At 34.2% G+C, this 24495-nt stretch overlaps 1 protein-coding gene across 1 annotated transcript in view; it reads right to left on the bottom strand.

Annotated features, from left to right (window-relative positions):
* Positions 1 to 3851: 3851 nt before the first annotated feature.
* Positions 3852 to 24495, bottom strand: part of LOC132757578 (E3 ubiquitin-protein ligase UBR4-like) — a gene marked incomplete at both ends in the record, with an annotated part of 47221 nt that continues 26577 nt past the window's right edge. Inside the window, 24 exon segments of the mRNA XM_060748894.1 lie at positions 3852 to 3936; positions 4660 to 4854; positions 5369 to 5494; positions 6197 to 6330; positions 6902 to 7024; positions 7522 to 7611; positions 8000 to 8128; positions 8726 to 8825; positions 11275 to 11384; positions 11830 to 11902; positions 12653 to 12843; positions 13338 to 13617; positions 14238 to 14407; positions 14785 to 14868; positions 15145 to 15188; positions 15503 to 15656; positions 16135 to 16256; positions 17431 to 17604; positions 18202 to 18283; positions 18596 to 18737; positions 19092 to 19395; positions 20038 to 20179; positions 20701 to 20822; positions 23440 to 23524. Of these exon segments, the coding sequence (XP_060604877.1) occupies positions 3852 to 3936; positions 4660 to 4854; positions 5369 to 5494; positions 6197 to 6330; positions 6902 to 7024; positions 7522 to 7611; positions 8000 to 8128; positions 8726 to 8825; positions 11275 to 11384; positions 11830 to 11902; positions 12653 to 12843; positions 13338 to 13617; positions 14238 to 14407; positions 14785 to 14868; positions 15145 to 15188; positions 15503 to 15656; positions 16135 to 16256; positions 17431 to 17604; positions 18202 to 18283; positions 18596 to 18737; positions 19092 to 19395; positions 20038 to 20179; positions 20701 to 20822; positions 23440 to 23524 (3261 nt within the window).

Raw genomic sequence — 24495 nt, 5'->3', positions numbered from 1 at the left:
GTCTTTGATAGGTTTGAACCCACTTGGCCAGCAATCCTTAGATTACTAGTAGTAAGACTTGTTATTCACTTGGTAATGCCATTTTGACATATCATAGCCATTTTAGTGGATGGAAAGGGACATTCAACCTGCTTATATCATTGTTTGTGTTACACCATTAAATAATATGGTTTACTTTATTTGAAATCCTTTCCCCAAAATTTTCATAAAATTTAAAGCACATAGAATTTTTGGAGGTATGCTGCTTTAATTTAAACCATTTTCACAGAATGGCAAGCAAAATCCTGGGGTGACTAATTCCCAAATACCATGGAAATGTAAAGGGTGTCAGAGTTTCAACATATACAATCTGTTAAACCAAGAATTATTTAAAAAAGTAGCCAGAAAAAAATATGTAAAATATCCCATTAAAAATGGTAACCAACAAAAATATAAGAATTTTTAAGCCTAACCTTTTTTTTCCTTAAATATGATTTTAAAAATTTCTAAAATTTCATTTTGGCTATTACAGAGATTTTCAATATCACCAAAAAAATTGATTGAATAAAACTTACATATATTGAAAGCCATGAAAATCCAATAAGACTTAAAAAACGTAATGAAGTAAAGGGAAAGCTTGTAAAACAAATTAATGCCAGAACTGTTCAACCAAGTTAGTAAATTTCAAAAGATTATCATAATAACACTATAATGTTCAAAATTTGTTATTGAAACACTGAAATTCAAATATGGTTAAGTTAAAAGGAATAGGAAAAATATCCTAATTTAACTCTAAAAGTCCAGCAAAAACATAAAATGTCACTAGTTAACTGTTAAAAATACATTTTGTATTCCACTTGAAAAAATAAAGTTCAAAGCTCAAAAGAAACACTTGATTGTCCAAAAGTGTGGTTTGGCAAACTTTTGTTTTAAGGGCACTATCCCGGTGAAAAATTTTTATGGTAAGGACTGTAGAAAGCCCTGTCACAAATTTATCTTATCTTGATCAGGAAATATCTTCAAAAGAAGTTCCCTGAAATGAAAATTAAAAAATTTATTAAATTAAATTCTTAAAAAATCAAAAAAACCCTTTAAGAAATGGTTTCAAAAATATTGGGAAAACATAATAAGTCAAATAGCCCTAAGGGTGCTGCAATGCCTTCAGATAAGTCGAAGTAATTGATAAAAATTCAAACTTGAGAAAAAAAATTTAAACTAAAGAATTTCGTGAAAATAAGTTTTTTCCGAATCTGCACCCTTCACCCCAACAAGTCTCTTAAACGTTAATACATTTTATTCTGTTTAATGTTTTTTTTAAATATCTAATGGAAAGAATTGAACTTCACCCATGACGTCTGCAAACTCGGCCCAATAGACTCACAATGGTAACAGTCCTCATCCTGGTATGCCGCCAGGAGTTTATCAACATGACTTCAATCAATGAACCTTGTCATTGTTACGAATGTAATCCGCCAAACTTCCTTGTCCAGTCTCATCTTTTAATTGTCACCTTTTCTGAAAATGGAACGAGACAAGAATATTTTTCACTTTAAATTATATTTATTTGTCTATATGTCAGGTTTTTACACCAATTGAGCTGTGCCATGACAAAACCAACATAATGGGTTTGCGACTAGCATGGATCCAGACCAGCCTGCGCATCCGCGCAGTCTGATCAGGATCCATGCTTTTTGTTTGTTTCGTTTTACGCCTTTTCCTAACAGTATTTCAGTCATAAAGGCGGGTAGTTTCCTAACCATCATTCCTAGAGAGTTACACCAGTACTAGACTACCTTCCTCCGTGCTAAACTACCAAAGCATCTCCCAGGGATCAAACCCATGCAAGAGAGTTAACTGGATTAGAAGTCATCGACTCTAACCTCTTGACCACGGAGGCTATCAGTTTCTTTACTTGTAATAGGGTTGGTAAGCAAACAGCATGGATCCTGATCAGGCTGGTCGGGATCCATGCTGGTCGCAAACCCATTATGTTGGTTTTGTCATGGCACGGCTCAATTTCATTTTTTGTCATATTTTGACAGTCAGACTAACTAACTGTCTTTCCCGGGTAACTAACCAAAAATTACCAAAATTTCTGCAAGTGACCGACTTTTTATCCCACATGATTTCAGAATCAGCAGTAATGGAAAAATTATTTTTATGTTCACTTTAAAAACTAAGATGCATAAAGGTAGCAGTTTCATTTTGATCTGCATATTTAAAGTGTTCCATTAATTATTGTTCATTCAGATGTCAAGACTGTAATGAAGGCATTTGCTTCCTATAAATAGACCTACTACATTTGCCTCTTATAAGACTGGGTCCTATTTTCATACAAATGGACTTTTAATAACCCAATACCACTACTTATAGACCTTAATGACCACTTATAAGACAACGGGATGTACATGTATAGTATAACATTCTATGTTGAAGGGGAAAAAAAAAGTCTTATTAGTGAGTATATATGGTAAAAGTCCACTTCTTAGACCAACACAGGAAAGTATAAGGTGCCATAACAAGGAAAATGGTGTGGGAATTGGTGGGCCTACCTAAGGGCTTCAAACCCATAATCACCAGGTTAAAAATTAATGAATTTAAACCTTGAAGATATTACTGGTATAAACCATCAATCAAAGCCAAAGAAAGATCAGGTAGGGTTTGTAAACAGAATACTCTTTCATGGTTTTATCTGTCAACCTGTAAAAAAAAACAACAGATGTTTAATATGTTAGCAAATTACATTACAATATATATTTACTAGAAATGTCAACTATACGGGTTTATAAGATAATACTCTCATAACAATTTATAGATGGTCATTCCAAACTGCTATTTTAGTGTGAAAATTACATCAGTCTTACAAGTTAGTAAATAAAGTGCTGTATATTCATGTTAAAAGATGGTTGTTAGGATTTGAAACAACAACAACTGTAAATAATGACAGGTTGCCAGTCAAAGATAGAAAAGAATCATTGTTATATGACCTTTCAGATGGTAAGCACATTCAATTGAATTGCAGTTTGTTTTTAAGTTCACAATGGGAAAAAATTCCATTAAAGGTTCATGTTAGAGTTACGGTTCTTGTCCAGTGACTCTGAAGCATACTTGTGACCAGAGTTTAAAGCCAATAATTTTAGTGGTTAATGGTATATAAAGTTGCATACAAAACATTGATGCCTTGAGGAGTGGGAATGCCCTATGGTCCTTTGAAAAAGTCAAAAAAAAAATAATTTGGGTTAAGACAAAAGCACTTTTAAAAATGAAACTTTTTCAAAAATTTAAAAAGAAAGTGAAAAATCAAATACAACTCACGCTTTTCCCAATGGTGCAGTACTCCTAAAACATGGGCTCACCAAAAGACGTTCCAGGTTTTGACACGAATGGTTCCTTTTTTTCTGGTGAAAAAGGTGAGTGGCACTACACACCAGTTTCATTGGGCTCCCGTCTGGATGATAACAAAAGGTATATTAAATAAAAATTAAAAATTCTTATTTAACCTTTAAATTTTTTTAATTGAATTTTTCTTTAACCAAAAATGAAAATATTCTAAAAAAGAAATCAAAAAACATGAGAATTTTTTCTTTTTTTCTTTTTTGTTTTTTTAAACCACTGAACTGATTTTATATATTGACATTTTTCCCTTTTTCTGGCGAGAAATCTCAAAAAATTTGCCCTCCATCCATTATTTCAGGCACCTGAGTAGAACCATGACTTTTCAATAAGCTGGCTGGATAGCTGTGTCACATGAAAATACATTATCATGTCAAAAGTGTATCTAAACTCTATCTGAATTGTTACAATATTCATTTTTTTTTGGTTTTTCTGAAACGAAATATCAATACATCCTATTATATCAATAAAACACTTACCTCAAAACAATTCTCAAGCCACTTGTCTCTAGCTGACTCGAGGAAATTGTTCAAATTTTTATCCTCTCTACTACCAGATCTTGTCCTAAACATACAATAAATACAAAATGATGCCATAAATACTCAAAATATTAAATATATCCAACATAATTCCAGGTAATTCACTTGCCTTCCATAGTTATACTATACCAAAATGATTTATAAAGTTATTTGATTATTTTTTAACAAATTTTTTATCAAATCTCTAACCAGCTTTCTTCAATACCCAACAAGTAGTTACCAGTTTCTCCGCCCCTCAGTTTAATAATTAAGTCACATGAAGGCAGCCTATCAAATATTAAGGATATAAAGTTACACATGTATATGTATGCTGTAGTTAAGTAGATTATATAGAGAAAACCAACTTACACGTTAATGACACAGAGTGACATGTGCATTATGTAGTTATTTTAAAAAACAAACTTACCTGTTCATACACTAAAGTGACATATCCTTGATGTTGAAATGTTGAAAACAATCTTACAAGTTCATAACAAAGAGCAATACATGTATGAAAAGTTACTATATGAGCCGCGTCATGACAAAACCAACATAGTGCATTTGCAACCAGCATGCGCATTCGCGCAGTCTGATCAAGATCCATGCTGTTGCTATCAGTTTCTCTACTTGCTATAGGCTTTGTAAGCGAACAGCATGGATCCTGATCAGACTGTGCAGATGCGCAAGCTGGTCTAGATCCATTCTGGTCGCAAACCCATTATGTTGGTTTTGTCATGATGCGGCTCAATTATGTGAATAAATTACTTACGTGTTAATGACATAAAGTGACATATGCATGATGTAGGGTATCAGATGCATGTTACTCTGACGTCCACCACCACCACTATCATCACTAAATGTTTTCTCCTCGGCAAACTTCAGTAACAACGACTTCAGGTCATGTATGTTGAATGGGTAACTAGGATCCCTAACACCTGTACATTCTTGTAGATAAGTATTGTGCCTGAAATAATGAGAATGTTTGAAACTTTTATCACCTATAAGAGTAACTGAAGCCTTTCCAGCTGGAAATGAAAGCAATTAGCATTTGCAACCAGTATAGAGCCAAGCCAGCCTACACATCTCTGTGGTATAACCAAGATCTAGACTTCCAGGTGACCAATTTCAAATTCTTAACTTGATATCCCTAAAATTGATAACAAACAGCTCCAAAAATGGAAGGCAGACAAGTTCAATTAAGATATTCAACAGTTTGATGGGTTAAGCCATACCTATTTTGAAAAACAAAAGGACATATAGTTATATATGTATGCTGTAGTTAGTAATTCTGTCATAATGCATTGACTGTATAGAGTTTCTTACAGAAGGCATCCACAGGAAATTTTTTTTATGAAAAATGTGTATTTTTTCCCAAAATTCAAGCTGCCTCTTGACAAATCATAGATTTTCATCTGTTTAGATTTATCTAACTGAATTATTCAAATTGTTGTAAAAAAGTAAAAACATTTTTATTTTACCTTGCGAGACATGTAGCGAAAGCGGACTCCTGTACTTGGGGACCCCATAGTGGTAACAAACCATTACACTTGGTGTTGGCATTCTGTAAGGCTGCACTTTCCCACTCTTCTCTACCACGAGCATGTCTGAAAACAAGAAAGCATAATACTATAAATTACCTACCTAGTTAATAACCCATTATGAAAATGTCAAAATAATCACAATGATTCTCTAATCATAATTTTTTACCCAAAAGTCCTCACATTTCTTGTAGTGTTTTTGGTCTGCTTTGACCTAGAATGGTCCCTTGTACTGGTAATTCCAATGTCAAAATGTATACACTTTAAACATTGTTCTCATTTAACCACATCACATGGATTGCAAAAATTTCCACTCATACATACCATTACAAGTTGTATACAGAGTCTTTGCAGCAGAAAATAAATTCATACACCACATTTGACCTCATTTCAGTATTGCTACATTGTATATCGTTACTGGTACCCAGGAGTTTGTTTGTTAGTTAAATTGGGTTTTACATCACACCGACACATTATAGGACATATGGCGACATTCCAGCTTTACTGGTGGAGGAAGACCTCAGGTGCCCTTTCGTGCACTATTTCAGGCAAAGACGGGCACCTGAGTAGAAACAATGACGTTCTGTAAATTAATTAAAGTATGTTGAGTATTAACTAAATTAGCTGATGCTCTGGGGTATGGAGATCTTGCACTTATCATAATCTCTCATGAACAGACTCTACAAAATCAAGCCTGCAATTTTCAAATTAATTTTAATTTCATCGCTACCGAGGGATCGCCCTTTTTTTTCTCTCTAGATTTCTTACCTGACAGCTGCCGTGTGACAGTCTACATGTATAACATTGAAGTGAGACACAGTCGAGTAACCTAAAGTTTTACGTTGTTTATTCTCAAAGTCATCCAGATTGGCTCTTTTGGTAAATGTATAAATCGCTAAAACCTGGAGAAAACAAAAAATACATTTTTAATATTTTAAAATTTTTACCTCCACAGCATTACTAATCTAAAGCCTTACACTACCCACTTAAGTAACATTAGTGAAACCATATACTTATATATTTTCACGTTCGAATGATTTGCAGTGACTATAAAAATCAAGCTGAGGTAGTATTCTCAAAATAATAGCACATAAAGAATAAGTTTTTTTCTCTCCAAATTGTGCACAAAAATTTGTCCTTTAGAATTCCTTAAGAATGTTAACAATAATCAGCTCATGTTATACGAATTTAATTTGCCACATTATAACCTATAACAAATTTGAAAAGGATTACAGCATACGTGCTAGGGAGCGTGAAGAATGTTGCACCTTTCATTTTACTGTCATGAACAGACTTAATCAAATTAAGTCTGCTAATCTATTCAATATTCATTATTATTGTCACTTCTCATGAGTTATCTCCCCTTTCCAGATTTTTCTGACAAATTGACACAAACATTTTAACTGTTAAACTATCAAAAAATCACTACAATGTCTATAAACTGCAAATGTAATGTGATAATTTGACAGGTACCTTTTGTGGCTGGTATCTATACCCCTCTCTACATATACAACAAGTTAGTCCTGTCTCTTCTTTTATATCTTCAATCTGTTTCAACACAGATGCCTTGACTGTCACCTGACCTTTGGCATTTGTCTGAAAAATATATATAATAATGGAACAGCCTGTCAATAGCGAACAAAACTTTTGAAGCAATCTTTATTTATCAGGAGATTATGCAATCAGTTTAATGTAAAACCTCAAATAGTAATGAAACATTTTTTGTGTTATTTGTGTTTTTTTCTTTGGTAAGTGTTAAAGTGTAATTTTTACTCAAATTCTTTATAAAGTCAAGAGGTCAATACCTAAGCAACTAGGGCACCCCTCTCTTGAGTCTTTTTTCATTTCTAGTTTAATCATTTTTTACTGCTTTTTTCATTATAAACAAAAAAGATAATGTCACATGCACATATGACAAATCATTACCATATAATTTTACAGTATAGTAATAGCATTTGCATGGATGCTGTAGTTGTTCATAAAAAGCAAAAGGGTCTGACCTTAAATTTTAACAACATTACAGAGTTTGCCCTTCCCACTATATTTAAGAAGTTTTCTACATTAATTTTTTGAATATATACATGCATACTTACAGTCATACCAAGGGCACCAAGATGTTTCTTCCTAACAGCCATGGCAAGTCTCTTCTTCTCTGTCTTAGTTTGTTGACGTACCTCTTCAATCTAAGAAAAATAGAATACTAATGAGGTCACTTCTTTAGTATATATATGAACTAAGACAAAAATGCATGCTTTTTTACTTGTAGAAACAAATTTTAAAGTTAAACAATTCAAAAACCAATTTATTTATATCATTCAACAGATCAAAACTAAATTATACAGACCTAATTTCTGATACTGAGATGGTGGTAGATGTGAAAATATTGACACTTTAGAATTAGCCAACAAAAAAAATTAACATATCAGCGCAGAGGGACCACCTGTCAATTACATGCCTTCATACAACAGGTGCTCCATTAATCCTGTGATTTCATGTAGAACAGATCACTTAAGCAAGTTCCCAACTTATTTTTGAGTGAAATAAGTTTTCTGTGTAATAAACAAAACTTACTTTGGCAGCCACTGTGGGATTTTTTCTTAAAGCTTCCATGAAGTTTTCCGCCAGTGTCCCAATATGCTTATCAGAAGAGACCTGTTCTAACTTGTGTAGAATTGGTATCAGGTGATTGCCCAACTCCAACTGAAAATATAGTATAGTGTTAATAAAAATATGTATAATTATTCAAGTTTGTAGTAATGATGGAAACATACACATATTTTTCTCTACAGATTTTTTTCTATCTATAATTGAATTGAGTTAACCCTTTACATGCTAAATATCTTAAAAAGACTTGTCCCTCTTTAAATCCAAAAAAAAACATTCATCATTTTTAGTTTTACGGCATACCAACACAGTTGAGGTTATATGGCCAAGAAACAGGAAAAATGATTTTGGCTAAACTTAAGTGTTAAAAACTTCAAGCAACACTGTGGGGTTAAAAAAACATCTGCTGGAGCAATGTGATGCAAAGACTCACTTATATTTGAACCTATTTAGTCGCCTCTTATGATCATGTAAGGTTAAAAGGGTGGCTGCAATTCTATTGCCTCAACCTGTAGAGGCATCCCTTCAACCACTGAAGACATCCCCTAAACCACATGGGGCAGACATGATTTTAATATACCTGCCAGACTAAAAAGTGTATTAGTCATATATGTATAAAGACAGTAATATGACTCTTTAAAAACTAAAATAACAGTAAAAGATCTATAAATTGTTATAGAAGTTACTACATACCTGTGTAGGTTCATGACCGTCACATATTCCAGTCATCAGTCTCAAAATATAGCTCAATGATGGCTTCGTAAGAAAATCTTTCCATATATCAGAGTCAGTACTACAAAAATGATAATAAAAGAAATTTTGAGTTGTTTAAAGAAGAGCATCCATATACTTTAACTAAGCTATGATATAGAGAACCTGGATGTGCAAGCTGGCTTGGCTCTATGATTTGGTGATATTAGGTATTGCTTTGATTGCCATGTGCACTCTCTAAGGTTCCACCAACCATACGATAGTATCATACAACTGTTAAATATCACATTGTCATAACAAGGGTGCCATAGTCACAAAATACGCCCGTTTACGAAAGCTTTAGATGGAGATGGGGGCATTATGGATAAGTGTTATCTAGCAAGCAAGTTTTTATTCTTGGCACTGTGTTGTTAAATGAACCTTAAAACAAATCAGTAGGGAAGATATGCACAGGATGTGTGACCTTGACCTTGGTCGCAGGGACCTGAATTTTATGCACGGCACTCAGCCTCACAATGATGAACATTTGTGCCAAATTATATTGAAATCCCTCTATGCATGTAGAAGTTTTGCTCCAGACAAGCGTTTTTCTATGAGCTCTAACTGTGACCTTCACCTTTGACCTAGAGACTTGGTTCATGTGCAGGGCACTACGTCTCATGGTGGTGAACAATTCTATAAAGTAACATTAAAATTCCTCCATGCATGTAGAAAATATGCTCCGGACAACATCTGGATATTTAATCATCTCCAGTGACCTTGACCTTGCAAATATTAACATAAATTAAATGTGTCACACCTGTAGTCATGATAGTTACCATTTGTGCTACAATCCATCAATAAATGATGACTAAATGGTCCATATACACATCTTCAAATTTTTATCTGAACTTTGACCTCTATGTGTAACCTTGACTTTTGTTGCAGGGATCTGAATTTTGCGTGCGACACTCAGCCTCACAATGGTGAACATTTGTGCCAAGTTATATTGAAATCCCCCTATGAATGTAGAAGTTTTGCTCCGGACAAGCGTTTTTCAATGAGCTCTAAGTGTGACCTTGACCTTTGACCTGGAGACCTGGATCATGCATGGAGCAATACAGATCATGGTGGTGAACATTTCCATAAAGTATTATAAAAATTCTTCCATACATGTAGGAGATATGCTCCAGACAAAATCTGGATATTTCACCATCTTTAGTGACCTTGACCTTGCATATATTGACCTAAAGTACACAGCCGTAGTCATGATAATGACCATTTGTGTTACAATCCCTCAATAAATGATGATTAAATCGTCCCTATACACATCTTCATATTTTTATCTAAACTTTGACCTCTATGTGTGACCTTGACCTTGGCTGCAGGGACCTGAATTTTGACACTCCGCCTCACAATGGTGAACATTTGTGCCAAGTTATATTGAAATCCCTCTATGCATGTGGAAGTTTTGCTCCGGACAAGCGTTTTTCAATGAGCTCTAAGTGTGACCTTGACCTTTGACCTAGAGACCTAGTTCATGTGCGTGACATGGCTTCTCATAATGGTGAACATTTCTATGAAATTTCATTAAAATCCCTCCATGCGTGTAGGAGATATGCTCCGGACAAAATCTGGATATTTCATCATCTTTAGTGACCTTGACCTTGTATAAATTGACCTAAATTATATGTATCACAGCCATAGTCTTGATAATGACCATTTGTGTTACAATCCCTCAATAAATGATGACTAAATGGTCCATATACACATCTTCATATTTTTATCTGAACTTTGACCTCTAATAGTGACCTTGACCTTGGCCACAAGGACCTGAATCTTGCGCGTGACACTTCGCTTTACAATGGTGAACATTTGTGCCAAGTAATATTGAAATCCCTCTATACATGTGGAAGTTTTGCTCCGGACAAGCATTTTTCAATGAGCTCTAAGTGTGACCTTGACCTTTGACCTAGAGTCCTTGTTCATGTGCGCGACACTGCCTCTCATAGTGGTGAACATTTCTATGAAGTTTCATTAAAATCCCTCCATACATGTAGGAGATATGCTCCGGACAAAATTGGACGCCGTCCGCCCGCCCACCTGCCCGCCCGCCAGGGGCGTTCCCATAATACGTCCCGTTTTTCAAACGGGCGTATAAAAAGCCTAGCTAATCTCTTTTAATGTTATTTTGTTGGATACAAGTCACAACAACAATCGTATCCTCTTGTTCCTATTTGAGAAAAAACACCTATATGACTAGTTGTACTTTTGGATAGAAAAGCCATCCCTTTATATGCTCGGATGGCATATAAGGTAGAAGACCACATGGTCAAATACTTTACAAAAAAATCAAGTCCTACATTTCATTTTTAGGGCCCTAGTTTTTAAGTCACAAAGACTAGTTTCTTTCTTTATGCATTAAATCTTCCTTTAAAAATGAAACAAAGAACATTAACATACAAATATCAGCATTCTTCTTTCCATCTTGGAACTTGCTCCATTAATCAAATCAAAGAATTTATTCATTTCAAGATCTTATGGTTACTTACGCTAAAAGAGTTTTGACTTCCGGCGCATGTGCTAGTATGTAATCTAACGCCATTTTCACCAGTCCTTGTTCTACGATCATATCCTTTAGCTTCACACCATTGTCATTGTTCTGAAATATGGCAATTTATTGAAACATACTTTAATTTTTTAATCACTGCTTATATGAATAGTTAAAAACTTAAATCTCATTTTTACATACATATATATTATAAATCAAAAATATTTCGTCACTCAAGCAAAATCTGGTTCACACAACCTCAAATAAAACAGTTTTTTTTCAATCATTTAATTTCATAGTCAACTTACTTTAAATGCCATAACCTGAAAACTCCTGAATTTCTTGAATGGACTTGTCCAGTTTCCATTTTGGAAATCCCCATTATCAATTTTAGGGATATCAACATGAAAATACATAGTTTATATATAAGCCGACAGTTTAGGACCTGGTCAGACTGCTCTAACAACTGATGTGATTCTATACTAGCTGTCAAAAGCTGACCATTGGTTCCCAGCAGTAAACTATCTCAAATATGAAGTTAATTAGGAATATTTACCTGGATACCGGCAGCAATATTACAGAAGCAATCCAAATGTACTTTTTCATCATGAGTGTGCTCAGCATCAAACCTGTACAAATATCATCAACAATGTAAAATCAGGCAATGAAGCCTTGTACCGTCAAGGTGTATATATACAATGTTATAAGGTAATTGTCTGCGAACAAAAATGGCCACTGTCTGCAAATTACAGCTGCCTCCCTACTCTTTTTTTCCTGAAGGAACATTTTTCTTTCAATATAGAGACATTTATAGGCAGTTATACTTTAATTTGTAGATAAGCAGAATGTGAAGATAAGATCTGTTTGAGCAAAGGTATGCTTCACTTTTCTCAGTGCTGGATTGTGTAATTAAACTTAAGTAGAAAAGGGGGAACAAGTCTGCAAAATTGCTTTTTATTTCAAAAAATATCTGCTCCGTTAAAGTGATGTTTTGGTTTATACAGAATTTATTTTAGTTCGATTGTGTAGGAAGCTATCAGCTTATAGACACACTTTCGAATCAGTTCCTGGAACCAACCAGTACTGAGCAATGAGTGTACAGTTTCTTGCTCAAGGAAACAATGACTTGCCCCTGACGGGTTTGAACCCATGCAGCCAGCGATCATAAGATTACTAGTCTGACGCGTTTACCACTCGGCCATACCGCCACTTTGTTTTGATAAAGAACAAGTATGCCAAGTTTGAAGTGAATAGCTTTGAAAGTGGACAGCTCTGAGAAATGGACCTTAACATAAAGGTTAACTAATGCTATCATTGACCAGGTCATGACAATATATACAGCGCATTTGTCTTAGAAAATTGGCGCTAACAATACATACTTGTTAAAGTCTAGGTAAGGTTTAAAATGGTTGATTAGAGTTAACATTTTGTCTTCCTCTCCGAATGCCAGGAATGGTATCAGCCTCATCAGTGCTTGAAGGACACTCGTGTTAGATCGTACAAATGCCGAGTTTATTCGTTCCAGTAACATCATTAGCTGGGCCTTGTCCCCACATAATTTCGAAAACTCCTGAAAAGAAAAAAACATCATCAAATGTAATGTTAAATTTATTCTGCATATGAAACTAAATAGCTGCCTGCAAGGTTTGCACTGTACCTATAATTTGTTATTTTACTGTGGTTTCTGAAAGCAAGTTACTTATATATTTCAATCACACAAATATATTTAAATGAGAAGTCAATTCTAAAATCATAAAAATTCAAAATATACCAAGATTACCTGATTAAATAAGCCTTTGACCTTCATTTCTTGCAAATACATAAAAATATAACCTCAATTACTAGCTCGAAAAAGTAATTAAATGATAAATTGGGTAAGCCTCTAAAGTTTAATATCCCCAAATCTCACAACCACATTACATTAATAACTTAACAGTCTAAATTCCAAAAAATGCCTAAAATGACAAAACTGAAAATGATTCAAGCTCATTTTCACTGAACTTGTTTATGAACAGTTGTGGTTATTTGCAACATCATAATGCTTATAATATTTGGAAATCTTACAGTGTATTTATCTGTTGACTGTGAACTGGCTTCTAACAAAATGGTTTCCATAATCTGTAAAATCTGTTCGGTTATAGTCTGTCCTTTCGTTGCCGTGGAGCCACTCTCTTGCTCCGCCCACAATGCCAGGTTGAGCGCACCAAGCATCACAGTGATGGTGTTTAACTCTGGTTTGATCAGCTCCTGACGATTAGCTTTCACGTTAACAGCAAAGGAGAAAAGTTTTAGTAACACTAGCATTAGTGGCTTGCCAAGCACAAGGTCCTTGATGGATTCCAACCTGAAGATGAAAATCAGGAATTTTATATCTTAAAAATTACAATGAAATTTATACTTTCAACATACAAATGTACAATAAAAACTCCAATGTCAAGTATGACTGGAATGTTCAAAGAAATTTAACAGCATTGATGGAATGGTATGATGGAATGTTGAATATCTAATACCACCTTGTTCTTAACCCTGATTCTCCTAAATTTTCATAATGGATATGTTCTAATTTGATTTTGGTAACACCCACTGTAAGTTTAAGGGATCTTTAATATCAAATAACTAAAATTCTTGAGCAGCCAACAGTCAAGAGTTAGGGTGTAATTGTATGGAAGTCCACACTAAATTGGCCTTATATTGTCAGCACTTGTATAGACAGACCATGATCACTTGTTAGCATTTTAAATGGAAAAGAAATATAAATCACAGACTTACAGTAAGGGATAAGATAATGTACAAACATGCTTGTTCCTCTCCTTTAGTCTTGGTCAAATTGCTTTATTTTTGGAACAAAATTTAACTTCTTAAAACAAATAAAATGAAAGAAAATAGGATAATTATTACAACAATTATCTCCTGAAGTTTGACAAAAAACTTTACTCAATATTTTCCAGTAAATATTGAACTTACCTATCTAACATAACGTTGAGGCCACCACAAGATGCCAGCACGTTTGCCATCCTGTATACTTCCTCTTTATCTATATCCTCCTGTGTGTTGGATTCAAGGGAGTTAACCATGTCTTCTGTAGCGTCGCCTAACAATCCTCGCATACGGTAGATAATCTGCATCGGCTCACCCTAAAATAGCAAGCACAGATATTAATGTTTGTAGGGTCATTTAATTGAGCTTTACAGCACATTGACAAGAAAAGGATCTGTACGTAAGCCAGTGCACTTGACTGTTCTCAGTGCTCAACAGTAAGAAAAGGGGCATAACTCTGTAAAATAGTAACTCCAAAGTTGTAAGACCTTAGCCCATCATGTAAGATATCACAGAAAACAAGTGTGTGAAGTTGTTTCAATCAATTCCCTTCAATAGTTTTGGAGATATCAACTTGCAAGCAAAAACTTAACAGAAGTGTGACTGCAAAGATAAGCAAGATTCAGTCTTAAGAAATAATGTAAATATATAATACACTATCTAATATCAAAGACGAACAAGCTGTTTCAATTACCTCTCCATGTTCTGGTGCCCATATTTTCTTGTAAACATCTTTTACAGGTAGGTCTAGGCTGATTATCTTCTTATTCACCAATAACTGAAAAAATATGTTAATACTTATTTAGGCATAATATTACAATGTCTTTTCCAAGGATCAGACCAATGGTACCTTGAGTCATAGATTCAGCAGTAATTCAGCAGTAAAAGTTTAACAAAATTTTACTTAAAAAACTTAATCTTTAGTTTTATTCTCACTCGTGGTTTTATGTCAATGACTTTAACCACTCAGCCACAGACACCCCAAATTTTAACTAAAATTGTAAATATTTATCAATAAGAAAATGAATCTGCATTTTCTTTTATATCTCCTCACCTCCATCCCAGTGTCATCTTCTAATAGGGCCACCAACTCACAATCTGGAAATATAAAGCAATTACTTACAATTGTCATGAATTGTAACAACTTAAGGACTCTACACATAACACCTTGAATTTGCATGAAAACAACCTCTGAAAACCAACCACTTTTAACAATAATGGTTCATAAAGAGACAACTGTAAAAACTGAAATTACTCTGTAACTCACAAGTGTTTAGTAGCCACTGATTCACTAAGATTATCATCATAAAATTCTTGTTTTACTTAAATGTCATTATAAAACATGTCTCTAAATCCAAGAAGACTTATAAATGAAACGTAAAGCAGGGTATAACAATATACAGTGAACATACCTTGACATATCTTATTCTTCACATCCCTCATCAGCGGGCCGAGCCCCGCCTCACTAGAACTGTACGGATTACCCAGCATTCTCCCCTGCAGGAAGTCTTCTTGTTGCGGGTCTTTCTCCAAGATCATATAGAAATCACCAACATCGTTCTCTTCCTGTAATAGGAATAGAAAGTTCAACTCTATGCATGCTAGTAGCAACTGAATATACACATGCGACCAGTGCAGACCAAGATCAGGCGACACATCCATGCCATCTGATCATGATCAACACTGTTCCTTATTTCAGTCAGTGCTTATTTTGAAATTTTCCCTGAAAATGATGAATGGTTTTGTCAAGACTGAAAGATGGACAAGTCCATTTAAGATTTTCAGCAGGTTCAGGTATGATTCCATTTTTTTAAAGAATCAAATCTCTGCAAAGAGGTTTATGAAATAAGGCTTATTGTCTATACCCCTGGTACAATGCTTCTCTAGTATAATTTGTAATTGCAGTATTACATAATTTTGTAAATTTTACATATCATAAAATTGGAAAAAGAACACGTTTTTTTGTTTTTTTTTGTTGTTGTTTTTAATTACATTTTGACTGGTTCAAATATTTCAATTTAACACCAATAAAACAAGTACTTACTGGAAATATTATGCTACACAGTCTCTCAAATATGAAGACAGGGGACACTTTATCATCTAGTGGATATTTCTGTATTGTCTGTACACACACTTGCATGAACTCTTTTGTTTCAGACTCAGTACCTAAAATATATAAAATTATATATACATGTACATATATACTGAAATTAAAGCATGTTTATTGAAGAAACAACATTTGAATCAATTTTTGATCCTTGCTGAAACTTACACTCTAGAGTACATAATTATTGCTTGGTTTGTATATAAATCAAAAATATGCCATTTCCTTATTGTTATTGATAAGGAGGCTATAAATTTGGATTCATACTCGTTACTGTCATAAAAAACCATCTTTTAAACTAAGAGAGACTATATCCCACAAGGTGTCTTTATTTTATTCATCTTAGAGCTGCAGTATGGAGAGGGAAGCAGCCACCTCTGTGCACTTAATTAAACAGGCACCTTGTAAAAGTCAGCCCAGTCAGGGACAAGCCGTTTTTGTTTCCGTGAGCAAGAAACTTTACACTCATTGCTAAGTAGTAGTTGGTTCCAGGGACAGATTCAAGATTAAAGTCAGCAGCATATGTAAGCAAGCATTAAGTTGGAGATCTCCATCGAAAGAAACAAACCCAAACACAGTCATGGATATGTGATTCAAAGTCTGTGGATGGCACAATATTACAATAAATGTTTATCATTAAAAGAAAATAACCCAAGAATCTTAATATGCATAATGCATAAGGAGACAGTACCCTATCTGACTAATTCCCTCACCAAATGGAACACTTAATGCCATTTCAGCTACTTTCATGGCTTGAAAATTTCAACTTTTGTGTAATTTTCCACATCAATTACATTATATAAATCTCTTCACACAGGAATGTGAAAAAAATTGCAGAAATAGCGCAATGATAATGCCAAATCTGTGCCTTATATGATCAAAACTAGCAACACCATAAGAAAATGGACCAATATTTAAATGTAAATCAAATTGAAAGAAATGAATTTTTCCCGTTACCTGTATTTCACATTCCTGTCTAAGTTATTAGTTTAAACATATCTATTTTTGTTCAATTGTGTTAGAATCTATAATCTTATTGCAACACTCCTGAATCTATTCCTGGGACCAACCAGTACTAAGCAGCAATGAATGCAAAGGTTCTTGCTCACGGAAGAAGACAGCTTGACGAAGATGGGGTTTAAACCCACATGGTCAGCAATCCTTAGATTACTAGTCCGATGCGATAACCACTCCGCCAGGCCCCCACTGTGAAACCTATATACACAATTATTTTACCTGTAGTAAGATCCTCTAACAGCTCTAGAAGTTTATCTTGTGTCTCGTCTATCAGTTTGGTTCTCTGTACTAGAAGTTTCTTCAGTGAGAGGTAACCATTCAGTACATAACCAACCAGTCTGTTCTTGTAATGTTGCTTTATCTCCTTCTGTTGAACAAACAAGGACAGTAACTCTGCAAAGATAAAGAATAAGTAATGTTAGAGTAATGTAACTTTTCCCCCCTAAATTTTCTTTGTGTTTGCAGGAACCAATGTCAAAGGGACAAATTTATACAATTCAAAATAATGATCTTGCAGAAAGCCAGAATATTGGTAACACTGATTTCGTCAATGTACATGAAATGAAAAATAAACATTTATCTTCTTTTAATTGCTTGGATTTAACGTCACACCAACACAGTATAGGCCATATGGCAACTTTCCAGCTCTATTGATGATAGGCAAACTCCTTTTTGCATTATTTCAGGCATAAACTGGCACCTGTAAGCTAGCTGGATAGCTTTCTCACATGATAAAATGCAAAGAAGCTGGCGTAGCCCAAACGTACAGCGATGAGAGGCAAGTGGTTTGAAGTCAAAGACCTTAACCACTAGGCCATGGACGCCCTCACTCTTATCTTGTATCAAAAATTTCTCTAATTCTTAGTAATGTGCCAGATGAATACTTCGCAATTATTATAACTACTGGTCTGGCAGCTAACAGGGTGAATTGAGAACATTAAAATTAAATTGAGCTCTTTGAATTGTTAGTATAAATCATTGATGACATACCTGTGAGTGATTTTAGAGCAAAACCTTGGGCAAGATCAGAACTTAATGTTGTCTCCTCTAGGTACTGTAGTTTTTCTACCTCCTACAAAAAATGCAATGTCATCTCTGTTAATATCATAAAGTTAAGTGTAAAGGCATGATTGTGAAATAAATTCTAATAACTAGTATGTATATTAATCAATTTTCAAGTCTTTTGTCAAGTCACACCGTCACTGTAAGGTCATTAGGCAACTTCCCAGCTTCTCTGGTGGTGGAGAAAATCTTGTTTGTCTTTTTGAACATTATTTAAGGTACAAGCGAGCACATGTGTAGAACCACCTCTATCCTTGAAATAACCAGTATTTGGTGTCTTAAATAAATTCAATATGATTATGACTGTGAATACAATACTTACTTTGGTGATCAGATCTCCCAATTTCAGTAACACCCCTTTGATGGCAAGATAATGCTTCCAATGGGTAGGCTGTATAACTCTACCATAAAGAGCCAGGAATTCCTGGGCACACTCCCCTGCCTTGCCCACCTGATCTAAACATCTGCAAAAATATTTACACAATTATATAGCATGAAAAATAAAATCAAAATCAAATCCTTTCAAAGCTGATTCCACTACAATCGAACTTTGTTCGCTCAAACTCGGAGGGCCCGTGCAAATTTGTTTGAGAGATCGGTAGTTCGAGCCAATCAAGGTTGAACTAATATTACATAAAACATAGGCCTAAAGGTTTTCCAGCTTACATAGGTCAAATGATAAATACGTCAATATAATTGTTTGTTAGTACATCCGTTTAAAAATTTTCCAGCAAATCTGGTTCAGAACCAATTGTAAGAAACCTGGAATTTTTACAGTTATCTTGAAAACTGATAAATGAAAGGATAGGTAAATTTACCCAGTAAGCATGTCAACTATTTCCTTCTTTCTTGATGGAACTTGAGCTATGTACTCAATGACCCTTGTGGCCGTCTGCCTTGCCGACTGTGACGACGGCGAGAACATAGCCTGCTGGAGCCATGTTGTCTGTGTCAACTTCAGCGGCACGCCAGGGACCTTCCACATCTTGTGGCGCCACCTAGTGGCATATTTCTCTTCAAGGTAATGAGCACGAACCTCAGACTTCTCGACAGTGACTTTTTCATCTACTTTCTCTGTTAATTCCTCTTTCTTTTCTACAGTAGGTGTAGTCTGCTGTGTGACTGAATAAAGAAACACAAATTTTATAAAAAACTTATTCAAAGTTTATTCATCTCAGAAGAAACAAGAGGAAAGCTATAAGCCTATTAAAATCATTTTCCTGCCTGCCTTCTAGACCAACTCAGTAATGGTGTGACAGTTTCATTTAATAAATATACATGTATGGTTTTAGCCTTAATAGGACTAATATTATGCATTTCTTAATTGAGGCAGACACTTCAAATTATTTTCTATCATCACATTCCTTTCCCTTGAATGAAAGATAAACTTTTTTTAAAAATTTATTTACTTTAATTTTGATTTCATGAAATAATCTAAAAATTGATGAGATAAAAGCCTGTCATGAAATACTCCAAATCTATATACATGTATGGTAGGTCTACAAACATGCATATTTAAATAGGACTTAAATGTTTTTTTCCAAATTGTTACAAAGAAAAGAAAATCTTGGTTCCAAGATCTTCATTTCTGAAAAATAACTGAATAATGAAAGGCTAATCTCATTAAATTCAGCTTTCCATTTTTGCTTGAATACTCTGAAACCATGGAGCTTCAGTTAGGTTTGATTTTAACCACATGAACAAACTAATAACTGATGCAAAATGCAATATCATAAACATATATAACACAATAAATAATCTTACCTTGTTGTACAGGCAGATATCTTCTCCAGTTCTGGTATGAGAATTTCTGATTACCGCTCAGCCATTCAGCTCCATTCACATGCAAATCAGGGGGCAGGGCCATCACTGAACTGACAGGTGGTGGCTCCTCCTGAACACCCTCCTGAAATAGATGTCAAAAATTATTTAAAATACCTATTACCCTTAACTGCTAAATATGTGTAATGGATTTGCCCTGCTTTGATGTTGGAACAGTCCATTCAATGTTTAAGGGATTTTGATATCTGAAATATCATAAAAATGAGCAACTAATAGTAGAGATCCTGGTCAGACTGTAAAGACATGCAGGATGGCCGGGCTCTATACTGGCGGCAGTTGCTTATCTCTTTTCGTTCTAAGTGTTAACTCTTTTATTACAAAGAGTGCAATAACATAGTAGGCAACAGCATAGCAACATATTTTGGGTAACCTAGAACAATAGACACTTAACATTATCAAGACTCAAGTTCACAAACCACGATTCGAAACTAAAACTAGTTAAGCAGCTAACGTAGCATTATATCTAGCACAAAATATTTCAGACGCACTCTGTCCAGTAAAAAAATAAAAAATAAATTAACTTTTAAAATACACTATACAAAGAAAAAGAAAGGGAGCACACTAGGACTATAATACTCCACTTACCTTGTTTATCTGTGACTTGTCAGGTCGTATCAAATGTTGTAATATCCTCAGACACGGTAATGTAACACTCTCCATGATGACTGGCTGCTCCAGCTGCATTCCCATCAGGAATAGTCGCATTACTGAAACACAGTGAAACAATTGTGTAAATTATATTAAATATATTGGTCATAAACGTTCATTATCACCTTGAAAGTACTGTCAAACCTTAATGAGTGAGACAGCTTTAATTTCTTTCTCTTTTAGAACAGTAACATTACATAAGATAGATGGTTTTACCAAATTAGCCAAATAACATTATTATCTAAGACAGTGAACAGTGGAACCTGTATAAGACAGACAACTTTCCAACTTTACCCAATTGGTTATTAAATGAAGGATATCTTGGCAAATTTGTCCAACAGGTGATTGTTTTTCACAGGGTTCACCTGTATATTACAGCTCATTGATACATAAAGGTGTTTGTCCAAATGGTTAATTATACAAGAATATGACAGACAAATTTTGTTGTATGCAATGAGATAGGCATGTGCATTTTTGTACACTTTAATTTTCACATTCTTGAAGAGCTAAAATTCTTTTAAACAACTTTCTTTTCCATCTTTAAATTTTAAGTTTGTTATCTTAAACATCTATATTGTATGGATTAAAGATCTGAAATGTTCCCACATTTTAAAATGTCCCCATATTTTATATTGTATGGATTAAAGATATGAAATGTCCCTACATTTTATATTGTATGTATTAAAGATATAAAATGTCCCCACATTTTATAATGTCCCCACATTTTATATTGTATGGATTTAAGATCTGAAATGCCCCCACATTATGTATTGTATGTATTAAAGATATGAAATGTCCCCACATTTAATATTGTATGGATCAAAGATATGAAATGTTCCCACATTTTATGTTGTATAGATTAAAGATCTGACATGTCCCCACATTTCAAATTGTATGGATTAAAGATCTGAAATGTCCCTGCATTTTATACTGTATGGATTAAAGATATAAAATGTTCCCACATTTTATGTTGTATCGATTAAAGATATGAAATGTTCCCACATTTTATGTTGTATGGATTAAAGATCTGACATGTCCCCACATTTCAAATTGTATAGATTAAAGATCTGAAATGTCCCCACATTTTATATTGTATGGATTAAAGATATGAAATGTCCCCACATTTAATATTGTATGGATCAAAGATCTGACATGTCCCCACATTTTATATTGTATGGATTAAAGATATAAAATGTCCCCACATTTCAAATTGTATGGATCAAAGATCTGAAATGTCCCCACATTTTATATTGTATGGCTTAAAGATATGAAATGTTCCCACATTTTATGTTGTATGGATTATAGATCTGAAATGTCCCCACATTTCAAATTGTATGGATTAAAGATCTAAAATGTCCCCACATTTTATACTGTTGGTAGATATGAAATGTTCCCACATTTTATGTTGTATGGATTAAAGATATGAAATGTTCCCACATTTTATATTGTATGGATTAAAGATCTGAAATGTCCCCACATTTTATATTGTATGGATTAAAGATATGAAATGTCCCCACATTTTATATTGTATGGATCAAAGATCTGAAATGTCCCCACATTTTATATTGTATGGATTATAGATATGAAATGTTCCCACATTTTATGTTGTATGGATTAAAGATCTGAAATGTCCCCACATTTTATACTGTATGGATTAAAGATATGAAATGTTCCCACATTTTATATTGTATGGATTAAAGATATAAAATGTCCCCACATTTCAAATTGTATGGATTAAAGATCTGTTTGTTTGTTTCATTTTACGCCTTTTTCCAACAGTATTTCAGTCATATAGGCGGGTAGTTTCCTAACCATCGTTCCTGGAGAGTTACACCAGTACTAGACTACCTACCTCCGCGCTAAACTACCAAAACATCTCCCGGGGATCGAACCCACGCCAGAGAGGTAACTGGATTAAAGATCTGAAATGTCCCCACATTTTATATTGTATGGATTAAAGATATAAAATGTCCCCACATTTCAAATTGTATAGATTAAAGATCTGAAATGTCCCCACATTTTATATTGTATGGATTAAAGATATGAAATGTCCCCACATTTAATATTGTATGGATCAAAGATCTGACATGTCCCCACATTTTATATTGTATGGATTAAAGATATAAAATGTCCCCACATTTCAAATTGTATGGATTAAAGATCTGAAATGTCCCCACATTTTATACTGTATGGATTAAAGATATGAAATGTTCCCACATTTTATATTGTATGGATTAAAGATATGAAATGTCCCCACATTTTATATTGTATGGATTAAAGATCTTAAATGTTCCCACATGTTATATTGTATGGATTAAAGATTTTAAATGTCCCCACATTTCAAATTGTATGTATTTAAGATCAGAAATTTCCCCACATTTTATATTGTATGGATTAAAGATATGAAATGTCCCCACATTTTATATTGTATGGATTAAAGATATGAAATGTCCCCACATTTTATATTGCATGGATTTAAGATCTTAAATGTCCCCACATTTCAAATTGTATGTATTTATGATCAGAAATGTCTCCACATTTTATATTGTATGGATTAAAGATATGAAATGTCCCCACATATGGATTAAAGATATGAAATGTCCCCACATTTTATATTGTATCGATTAAAGATCTGAAATGACCCCACATTTCACAACATCAATTCAAACAACTTACCACATCTGACCCTAAACTCCCAGCAGGTGTCTTCTTGTTTCAGAGAGTTTGCCAGCAGAAGAATCTCATGTCTCACTGATGATCCCTGGAATATTAAAACATTGTTTCAATACAATATAACAAATTACAAGCATAGAAACATCTATCCATTAACAGTTTTACCCCCTCGGTGGTCGAGGGGTTAGAGTTCATGACTTCTAACCCAGTTACCTCTCTGGCGTGGGTTTGATCCCCGGGAGATGCTTTGGTAGTTTAGCGCAGAGGAAGGTAGTCTAGTACTGGTGTAACTCTCGAGGAACGATGGTTAGGAAACTACCCGCCTATATGACTGAAATACTGTTGGGAAAGGGCGTAAATATGAAACAAACGAACAAACAAACAAACATTAACAGTTTTCTTTTATTTTTAAGAAGCAATCAACCTGCTCACTACTTACAAGATAGGTATATCAATTTTTACTTAAAATACACTGCATGACAGACAAGTATACTGATCTTTTGATATAAGAAAAAAGTACTTCTGATTTAATTTTGTCCAATTTCTTTCACAAAAAATCATAAATTTTGTATTGTGAAAAAAAACAAAAAAACAAAAAAAAAAAAAACAACAAGAGGGCCATGATGGCCCTGAGGTCGCTCACCTGTATATAGGCCCCTGTATATAGGGCTTTTATTTGAACAAACTTGGAAGACACTCATTAGAAGATGTTTCACAATGTTAAGTTTTTACTACACTAATGAAAAACCCGCCCCCCCTCCCCGCCTGGCGTGGCCAATTTTCAACCAAGGGCTTTTATTTGAACAAACTTGGTAGACATTCATAAGAAGATATTTCATGCTAAACATCTAAGCTCTAGCTCATTGGGTTTTTTAAAAGAAGATTTATTTTAGTTTTTACTACACACATATAGTTAAAAACAATGACACCCCTAGGGCGGGGCCAGTTTTGACTCCAGGGCTTTTATTTAAACAAACTTGGTAGACATCCATAAGAAGATATTTCATGCTAAACATCTAAGCTCTAGCTCATTGGGTTTTTTAAAAGAAGATTTTTTAA

This window comes from Ruditapes philippinarum, unplaced genomic scaffold (genome assembly GCF_026571515.1).
Source record: "Ruditapes philippinarum isolate M1 unplaced genomic scaffold, ASM2657151v2 ctg6286_1_1_1_1, whole genome shotgun sequence".
Lineage (NCBI taxonomy): Eukaryota > Metazoa > Mollusca > Bivalvia > Venerida > Veneridae > Ruditapes > Ruditapes philippinarum.
Note: the sequence above shows the minus strand (reverse complement) of the source record. Positions and strands in the feature narration are given on the sequence as shown.